Source organism: Barbus barbus, assembly GCF_936440315.1.
Source record: "Barbus barbus genome assembly, chromosome: 3".
Taxonomy (NCBI): Eukaryota; Metazoa; Chordata; class Actinopteri; order Cypriniformes; family Cyprinidae; genus Barbus; species Barbus barbus.
Genome location: NC_136731.1, coordinates 33,260,103 through 33,270,332, shown reverse-complemented (window position 1 = coordinate 33,270,332; position 10,230 = coordinate 33,260,103). Strand labels below are relative to the sequence as shown.

The following is a 10,230-nucleotide window of genomic DNA, read 5'->3' as shown; positions in this document are numbered from 1 at the left end:
TGTTTGGGAACCCCTGATCTAGAGTGCAGGACACACGAGGTTCACCACTTACCCAATAAAGGAGTATCTGGGGACAGATGTGACATCAGGGACTGTTGTAGCCACGCAGCTGTCCACAAACACACGGATGGGAACATGGCTGTACAAATGCTTCAAGATTTATGATGTCGCCCAGGAAGTACTGTTTAGAAGGTCTCTCAAATCCAGTTCCAGATGAGTTCTCGTTTGGCTCTCAGCGAAGGCGGACGCTTTTTCTCTCCTCTCCTTACCTTCCCTGCTTGCTTTCTCGTCTTGTCTATTGTCTAACACTTGAGAGACTCTTTCTGCACTGCTCTCCAAACCGAAAAATCATGGATTTGATCAACTGGTCTCTCAACGCAATTGACACCATATTTTCTACAAGAGCCCTGGGTTCGGGGGAGCCCAATTGTCCGGCCGGAACGTTCGCTACTGGCTACACGATGGACGCATGGGAGAGATGGCGGGTCGTGTGTCTGGCGGCTCTTTCCGTGGAGGACATTGAAGACATCTACCTATTCGGAACCATGATAACGGGTTTTCTGCTGATTGGATTAGGCTTTGCCCTGGGTTATCAGAGAATTCAGAAGACGGGAACAGCTGTCCAAAGCCTCACAAGGCTGCCCGTCATGATTGAAGCAGTGGGAAGAGCGGTCAGCACTGAGACTGAAACTAGCAACCGCAATATGGATTCTATCATGGAGAAGCTCACAGCTTTGCTGAGAAAAATTGATGGATTTAGAGACCAGAATGGACAAAGAGAGTAGCTGTGAAATTGGTATGCAGGTGCTCGCACCAAGACCAAACAATTGCAATCTTATCTCCTTTCGGCTTCCCTAAACAACCAGAACTGCCTCGAACAAGGTCGTGCTGAAAACAACCCCCCGGAAGAGCACTGCAGTGAGACGCTCTTGCTTCCTGACCCCTCCCACAGACACCTGGTGATTGTCGACTCCGTCTGGGTCACGATCAAGGCCGTTTCCATAGCGACACAGCAATTGCCATCACAATCTGTGGACTGAGACAAATGTTTTGAATACCAGCGTGGCGGATCTCCAGGCCTACAAATACACGAACTCACATATATACACAGATATGCATTCACCTCCCAAACCCCCATCCAACGCCTTTGCCGCTTTGTACCGCCAGTCTGACAAGCGGGCCTGTGATTAGCGCTGAGAGGCTGCAGGTCCGGATGGCTGCTCGTCTGAGCTGGATTACCCAGAGCTGGATAGCTTTTGATTAGTCAAACTATTCAGAATCATAGAATAGAAGGATAAAACACCTCACGTTACTATACTGCCACATCCATGCAGTTCAGACTCAAAGATGAGCACTTGAGTAGAAGGGTCTTCTCCAGTTGCAGTACATCCTCCCAGTGTAAAAGCAGATGGCCTCAGTGGCTTCCCAGTCCCAAAGAAGTCTTCCATAACTTCCACATATATTGAATTCTCTCCACACTGAGCTGCCACACTGTTGGCAGGGACAAGATGGTGTAAATCAAAAGGAACATCTGGCTGCTGCGGTTCTTCTGGTAGGCTTGGACAACTCCATGTCAGTTTTCTCACTGGACCCAGCGTCGGTTCTTTTTGACTGAACACTAAAGCGATCTTGAGAAGGCTTTCCAAAATCACTCCTAGCTGGTGTTCGGACAAGAAACCGCGTAGAAAATCCTTGTAGATTACCAGGGCCATATTTCTGGGTAACTGGAGGCATCCTGGAGTCTGTCTGCTGAACTTGTGCAGTTGGCATAAAGATGCTCGGGGGCCAATCATTTCGTCCTCTGGATTGCAATTGTGCTTCAGAGACCACCAGTGCAAGAAGCACAAAGCCAACTTGCTGAAACCCCATTGTTGTTAAGCTTTCATTTCAATGATGCTTTAATGCTCCACCATCCAAATTTATACAGCTGATTATCAGGATGGCTCCACCTCTTGTGAAAAGCATAATTTTTCTCTGGACCAGCTAATTTACTCAATATGTCACAGGTGAAAATCATTTATTTCTCATTACTCAGAATAAACTATGCCCCATATAAGGACACGTTGGATTAGATGCTATACCAAATGATTGCTTATTTTAAATATCAAAAGGACATCATTTCTCTGAAACACAACCAACCTCTAAGCCTTTTTGTGTCCTCTTTTTATTAATTCAGAAATATGACCACAGACAGACACTAGAGTATCCAAAATAATAAAGATCATGTTTCTACAGTCATGTTTAGATTGTGCCAATGCACCTCACATCAGCACGTCAATCTTCTCAAGAGATGGAAATGGAGCAAAGGAATGCAAGATCCTAGTATAGTACATAGATTTTACTGTAGAGTCACTTATGTTTTCTCCCCCTTACAATTGTTTTATGACTAGGTTGATCAGTGTGTGTGGATTTACGGTAGATTGAACAATACTACATGATGGGTAGCACAGAAATACAACCCGAACAGACGATTAATAAGCATCTGAATTCCAAATATTAACAAGTATGAGCAAAAGAACCCCATTAATGGACATTAAGAACTTAAAAATGGTGGCGTTTGAAACATGACAGCACACATTAAATCACACTGTAAAATTTTAAAATCTTAAAATATGTAGTTGACAGTTTGTGAAGCAGCACACAGTAATAAAAGTTGCCAACTATTAACAAAGAGGTTTTGAAATAATTTTTTAGTTTTTTCTGTTACACAGCCAACATTTCTCATTCAATTAGCTTCTTCAGAAAGAAACAACTTGCGTGCCACTGAACAGTCACATTTACTTCAACACTTAGGCTCATGGTGCATTTTATTGATCTTGCCAATTCACAGTTCTAACTGGCTGAAAGAGCCTGTAATGGATGCATTTATTTCCGGTAGATGACAAGGGTGATGGGGTGGGAGTCTCCTAGGCACCCTTAAAACAGCTTCATCTTACATACAGACAAAAAGACAAGCAGACAGGTAAAGACGCTGCTAGGGAGACTGGGTCAACTGTGTATTCTGATCTAAGAACAGTTGACTGCTTTTTTCCTGTATACTTTAATTGTCCCATCTGCTTTTCTTACGTTTGGGGGGATCAGGAACTGCAAAGCTGTCTTTATGAGTCCCTGACCTCTCACCCCCGTCTTTTTCTGACCGTCCCTCTCTGTCCCTATGGCTCCCTTCACCATTTCGGCTATCACTGTGACGATCTCTGTCGCTATGCCGGTCCCTTTCTCCATAGCGATCACGGTCTCCACCACTATGCCTGTCACTGTGACGATAATCTCCACGATGACCCCTGTCGTCAGCATTCCTATCGCTACGGGACACCTCTTTTGACAAAGAGCTAGAGTAAGAGTCTGAAACTGAGCTCAGGGAGCCTGCACTGCTGAAGCCACTCATTTTGGTGCCTGAGCTGAGAGTAGGGGGCGGTGGCATGGAGGAAAATGAGGAAGAGGAAGAGGACGATGGCGAGTAGGACAGGTGGGTTCTGTCAGGCCCTTCTGGTGCTCCTGAAGGCAAAGAACTTAGACTTCCTGCACTGGTCCACCCAGAGGAGCTGCTGGACTTTGTGGTGAGCTTTGGAGGAACACCAGATGCTGCTACAAAGTGGTTTTTATACTGAGCCTGAGGGAAAGTAAGAGCAGTCAAACAAAATCCATAAATTGGTACATACAACTAATATATCTTTACTGAGGAACTTAAAGGGATGGTTGAGTATGATTTCACTTTTTTAACTTAACAGCATAAATAATGCTCAAAGTTCAATACAAAGGGACTACAACAAGCTTCTTCCCAGGTTTGACAGAAAAATAATGTGCTTTTTTAAAAACTAAACATGAACACGTGTTATACTGCACCCCAAAAACACAATCAAGCCTTCGAAAAAAGCCACTCGAATCAACCACTCCTTTAAGAGTGGGAGGCAAAAGAAACTCAGTGAAAGACATGATCAAGACAAAATAAAAAATAATAAAAAAAAAGTACTAAAATTTACCTGAAATGCTTGCTTCAGGGCAGACATACGGTCTCCCATGGCCCCAGTGGAGGGTTTGTAGGCTTCATAGTTACCAAGAGGAGAACCACCACTGCTACTGCGCTCCTGTTTGAATCAATTTAAGGTGTAATATAATAAAAGCATTAGCAATGAATTAGCTGTGGTTTCTATCTGTAATTACAAAAAATTATTGACGACAAGATAAAAGGGGGGAGGGACAGAACAGAATTTTTTTTTAACATATAATAACAAGCAAAAGTAAAGCCAAACTAACAGTGGATTCAGATCCAAGGCCTGGTCTCTCTCTGTAACCCAGGCCTCCGCCTCCAATATTTAGCTTCTTCCCTTTCCCTCCCTTAAAGCGGGACTTCCTGAACCAGGGATTCTATAAAAAAAAAAAAAAAAAAAACAGTAATGAAAAGTTGATGAGCAAGTCTGTGAAACATGTTGTACTATGGACGGTGTTTATTGTGTTCAGGTCATTGTTTTACCTGCATTGCCAGGTCCATCACCTCCTTTGAAACACTCTGATTGGCTCCCTCTAAATTTCGAACCAGGTCACCAGCAAATGAAGTGTCTTTAGTGGTGAGCAGAGTGTAAGCTAAACCTTTCTCTCCTGCACGACCTGTTCTACCAATTCGATGTGTATGTGTGTCAATGTCTCGTGCAACATCGTAGTTCACAACTGTACGGATAGATGGAATATCCAACCCACGAGCTGAGAAGTGCAAGAGAAATTTTCATTAATACAAAAAAGGTGACAAATGGAAATAATTCATTTATTCTGAACAGATAGTGCTAGATAGATCAAATAAGCCCTACTAACCAGCAACATCAGTAGCTACTAATACAGGCAGATTCTTCTTCTTAAAGTCAGCGATGACCTTGTTCCTCTCGCTCTGATCCATGTCTCCATGCAGCAGCCCTAGGCTGTAACCTTCCTGATTGAGATTTGTAGCCAGTTCCTCGCAGTTAGTCTTTTTAGTGACAAAGATCAGCACAGAGCCAGCTGAGGTGAACTCAACCAGCCTGCGTGTCAGCCAACCCCACTTCTCCTGCCCAGACGGCAGCACCTCCACTATCTGAGTGACATCTTCATTAGCCTGAGGATGAGAAAATAAGTTTATATGGACATTTTCAAATACAATGTGCATTTTCAAATACTCATATAGGAAATTAAGTATGCACCTCTCCTATGTCTCCCTGCACAACACGAATGGGGTCCACCAAAATATCTCGAGCCAGCTTTTCAATTTTCTTCCGAAATGTTGCACTGAATAACAGAGCTGTGAGAGATCAGAGGTCATGATGAGCTTTTAAGTACAATAAACGCACTGGATAGGGTTAATGCTGGAATGTAGAAGTGCTTTAAAGCAGCACATTAATATAAATTTGAGAGATACTTACTCTGTCGATCAGGTCTGACATGGCTGGCAATGGATCTCACTTGGTATTCTGTATAATAGAGATCAAGTTTAAATGAAATGCACTAAAATTGTACTTATGTTCCTTAAAGGAATAGTTCACCTAAAAGAAACAAAATTGTCAAATTCTGTATTTACCCACCCTCATTGTTCCAAACCATTGTTTAATTTAGGCTTTAACAAAAACAAAAAAAACAACACCGATACGGATTAGTTTTACCATGTCTTTATGGCCTTTTTTTAAACATCGAAGTATTGGTGGAATTAATTTTCAAAGGAGAGACTCCTTTGAAAAATCTCTCAGGTTCCATGAAAAAAATATATATCTTTCAATATAATTTCAGTTTTTATGATAAATGAAAGTCTTGCAGGTTTAATACAATATGAGGCTGAATAAGACTATTGAACCAATTCTTTAATTTATTACTTTGGTGATGTAATATCAGTTGGGAATTGCACAGACAGAGCTTTCAATAGGACACAAATGAATGGGATAAAACAAAAAAAGTGGCAGTTTAAACGTACCAAAGCCCATATCGAACATGCGATCAGCTTCATCAAACACCAGGTAGGTCACTCGCTGAAGAGATGTAGCCTTCTTCTTAACATGATCAATCAGGCGACCCTAAGTGAGAAGAGCCTTTAACAGAACAACCAAGGAACACCCTCACAAGTAAACAGAAACATGGGTCAAACTGGGCTCTGTATCAAAAGATAGGATGTTCTTACTGGTGTGCAGACAACAATTTCGGCTCCTTCCTGTAGAGCTTTGGCTTGTTCCCACATGCTGCCGCCTCCATATACTGCCACTGAGCGAAGGCCATATACCTTCCCGAAGCGCTTGCATTCAGAATGGATCTGAACCACACAGATAAGCATTTAAAAGTGATTAAAACCCAAAACACATTACAAAGCTTACTTCATGACCAAGACTACATATGAAAAACATTTAATCCTTTTCCCCTAGCAATTATTTTACATTTTTACACCTTTCCCTAGTATAAAAGAGTATTTTGTCGTTCTCTCTGACCTGTTGACAGAGCTCTCTGGTGGGGCAGACGATCACAGCAATGGGTCCCTCTCCCTGATCCAGCTCCTTCTGGTCCATGATGTGCACCAGAATTGGCCAAATGAAAGCTGCGGTCTTTCCACTGCCAGTTTTGGCAATGCCAATCATGTCTCTGCCACCCAAAGCTATCGGAACACCCTAGTGAAACAACACGCATTACTGTAGAAAAATAAACCAATACCTAAACAAACAAAGGTTCATTTGTGGGAGGGTTTGGCAGCTCACCTGACACTGGATGGGTGTGGGTTGAGTGTACTCTGATTTACGGATCTGGTGCATGAGCTGCTCATCAAATCCAAAGTGGGCAAAACTGGTGGCTGGTTTAGGAGGGGCTGCACCTGAAACCTGTTCATTTTGAATATGGGTTAATGTGGGTTGAAAGAAAGAGAACGATCATTTGTGTATGTGCTTGCATGTGCTGCTACTGACCTTCAGATTGAGTTTATTTCTCAGTTCCACCACTCCGGCCTCAGTCAGACTGCTGAGTTCCTCATGCTCAATATAGAAGTTCTTCTCAAAGGGAGGATAGTCAATCTACAGACAGAAGAGAAATAAAAACATACTATTCAAGATTTGCACTGATTACATATACTTTTGTTTTAATGTATATACAAGGGTCTTCTTGATATGAGCAAACTAATAATCTACAGTGTACTTGCTCATCAATAGAGCTGCAGGAATGAGTCCTAAAACATGGAAACAAGTTAGCAGAAGTTAGGTCATTCTGACATCAATAAGTTTATTTAAATGGATCAAATGTCTGAAATAAGGTTTGTGGTTAACACAAGTTCAAGATATTTTCACATTTTATTCTAAAACATAAAATACAAAAGTAATATTCCACTGTTGATTTTTAAGCTTTTTCAATGTCTTGAAAGAGGTGGTTGCTCAAAAGTGGCAAAATAGGATTACAAAAGCTGTTGGGAACATTTTAAAGCATCACAGGAAAACTCAAGTGCACTTTTAATAGCCTTACTGTTTTATAGTCACATTGCTGCAAACTATTTTAACTCAAACTTTCTAACTTGTAGACTTTAAATAAAGATTAAATGGTTGCCTGTCCTTTGGCAACTGTATTTAAGCTTCAAAATTTATAAAAGTTGTTCATTTGTGAAGATTATCTTAATGCACAAACGTGTAAGGATCATATTTTTTAATGGTCACAGATCTTATTTTCTCCAATAATCAAAAAACCATGAAAAAAATACTATTAGCTTTTTATTATAAAAACTTCTGAGCTGGCCTACAAAAATATGGCATCCTTGCAGCAGTCTATTTAAGGACATTAATGCAACAATCACTGTAGGGAAACACAGTAACAGTACCTCTGAGTGGTCTATTGGGGGCAGTGGCATGATAATCTTTTTGGTAGTAGGAGCAATGGGGTTTCCATCGCTGTCATAGTCCACTTCTTCCTCATCTTCCTCTTGGGTCAGCCCAGCTGTTGGGTTTTCCGCCATGTAACGAAAATATGCTTCCTGCAAAGAATAAAAAAATTATTTAGATCAAGACAAACAGCAGCTGGTCTTTACTGCTGAATATTAAAAAAAGTCATCTAAATGTTGCCTTAGACTGCATCAAAATTAACTTGTCTAATAAAACATGGCATGTTAAAAAAATGATGTTAAAGAAATGATTTAGAATAACTAATTATTAAATAGTAACTTCTGAAACCAACAATTTACTGAGCACTGAGGTGGTGTCAGTGACATTAAAATTAATTTTAATTGATCACTGCTATTTTAACACATAGCACTGACTCAAATCTCATGTTTCAGTCACAAAAGAATCTCTCTTCCTGTAAACATTTAAAGACAATAGATAATAACTGAGAACCAATGAACTGGTTAAGAAAATAAGTCTGAGGATTGCATATAAAACCTTAAAAACACCACCTACTCCATCACCAAAAGTACATTTGAATGGCTCAGTCTGTAAACTGATATAAAGAATATAAGAAAGAAAACTAGAAATAGGAGTGGGGCACAGTCATTGCTGTGGCAAAGATACGGTGGCGGTAGTAACTTCAAGAGGGTCACTCACTTGGTCATCCTCCTCTTCAATGTCATCCCGTATACCCCTGGAAGAAACAAGCGGAGAAAAAAAAACTTCCCTGCGACTCGCTCAATCACCCATGGAAACCCATATTCTACCCATAAACCCCCTTCAATTCCCATCCTCTCTGCTATAAATATTATTTGGATGAACGGTCTTAGAAAAATTCTGTGATAATATCAGAATCTTACTTTGCTAACTTTTTCTCTTTTTCCTTTTCTTCAAGTTTCTTCATGTCTTTAGCTGCTTGGTCCTGAAAGAAGTCAAAAACAAGAATTAAAGCAAAACAGCAGCAATGTCCACTGCCTCTTCTCAAAGAGATCAGTTCAGGAGCTCAGCTCTCACCTCCACCTCAGCCATAAAAGCATCAAGGGGGTCATCCTCACTGTCAGAGCCGCCGCCGCCTCCTCCTCCTCCTCCAGACTGGAACTGCTTTCTAGTGGGAGAGTTCTCGGCGGGTATATACGGCAGATCTGTACTGCTAGACTCCTCTTCATCATCCTCAAAATAACTATGGAAAAAAATACATTTCAAGCAATAACTGTAAAAACCTTCATTCACCTAAAACTCAATTATTCAACCTTAAAAACAAATATTAGTTATAATGACAGTCTTCTTAGGCACCTTTTACTTTCATTGATTGAGCATAAGCAATGAAAGTGACTGAAGCGCATATACTTTTGTGCTCCACATAAAACAGGAAGTCAAATAGGTTAGGAACAACATGAGGCTGAGTAAATAATGAGATATGTTCTTTTTTAGATTGAACTGATTTTACACTTTTCATTTTGGCATGAACTGTCCCATTAGCAATGTTTTCACTGTAGAAACAGTCACCTTTGAAGTACTTACGCATTCTCTTCGTCGAAATTGGCTCGTTTTGTTCCTATTTTGTAAAAAGACGAAAGCTGCTGGTTCTTGCCATATCCACCGGATGGTCCTGAAGCACCAAACGCAGAGTGGGCCTTCTCGGGAAGACGGGGTTCCTCTTTCTTCCCACTCGCAAGAGAGAATCCCCCGAATCCAAAGCCTCGCTTGCCACTCGGGCCTCCCTTGTTCCAGTTCATTGCTGCTGATCATATTAGGGGTTAAAAACAGTTATTTAAATGCTAGTTAAATCCAGACTGTATAAAGTGTAAATCCCCATCAGGCTACTTAAGCATAACAATCACAAAGTCTTATTGCTCGCGCACTGCTTATAGATAATTCGCAGCAGCTTTAACTTACTGGTTTTTGCCATTGCTTATTCATTTTCATGGTTCGCTTTTTAAAAATGTATAAATATTTTGTGACCAAACAGCAAGTAGGAGACGCTGTCTCGTAATACGCTGATGGCGGAGGAGAGGCCTTGAGCTAATGTTATGTGTAACGTTATACGGATTACTGTCACAACTGCATGCGTCGAAGAGTAAAACCTGGATTTATTTACATTGTTTATTTACCTGTTTCTGATAACGTGAAAAGAACAGTCTTCTAAAGTGGGTGGACACCTTATTTATCCACAACGCATTTACCACTTCAGGCTATCTTGCACACTTCTCGGAGATTGGGTTTACGTCATTTACAATGGACTCGTTTTGTTTTTGGTCAAATTTGTGCGACGCATTTGGTGGAGAACGTAGAATGTAATGTTGCCAGATCCAAACTTTTTCTGTAAAACAATATATAAATAAAATAATAAAGTATGGAACAAAGACTGTCG

The 10,230-nt window shown here is 40.9% G+C and overlaps 1 protein-coding gene across 4 annotated transcripts; it reads right to left on the bottom strand.

Moving 5' to 3' along the window:
* Positions 1-2,143: 2,143 nt before the first annotated feature.
* Positions 2,144-10,096, bottom strand: LOC306851131 (ATP-dependent RNA helicase DDX42-like). 4 transcript variants are annotated; one of them, XM_079387242.1, is made up of 18 exons: positions 9,971-10,096; positions 9,381-9,600; positions 8,874-9,039; positions 8,720-8,781; positions 8,517-8,553; positions 7,799-7,951; positions 6,903-7,007; positions 6,699-6,818; positions 6,435-6,611; positions 6,134-6,262; positions 5,930-6,029; positions 5,388-5,435; positions 5,169-5,266; positions 4,807-5,083; positions 4,472-4,698; positions 4,255-4,365; positions 3,981-4,085; positions 2,144-3,610 (listed from the first exon to the last, which is right to left on the bottom strand). In XM_079387242.1, the coding sequence occupies exons 2-18, from the start codon at positions 9,593-9,595 to the stop codon at positions 3,041-3,043; spliced, it is 2,700 nt and encodes an 899-aa protein (XP_079243368.1). In that variant the 5' UTR covers positions 9,596-9,600; positions 9,971-10,096; the 3' UTR covers positions 2,144-3,040. The 4 variants fall into 4 exon arrangements, with proteins under 4 accessions (XP_079243368.1, XP_079243369.1, XP_079243370.1 ...); XM_079387243.1 differs by having other exon boundaries at positions 9,381-9,597; XM_079387244.1 differs by lacking the exon at positions 8,517-8,553 and having other exon boundaries at positions 9,971-10,087.
* Between the last annotated feature and the right edge of the window lie 134 nt (positions 10,097-10,230).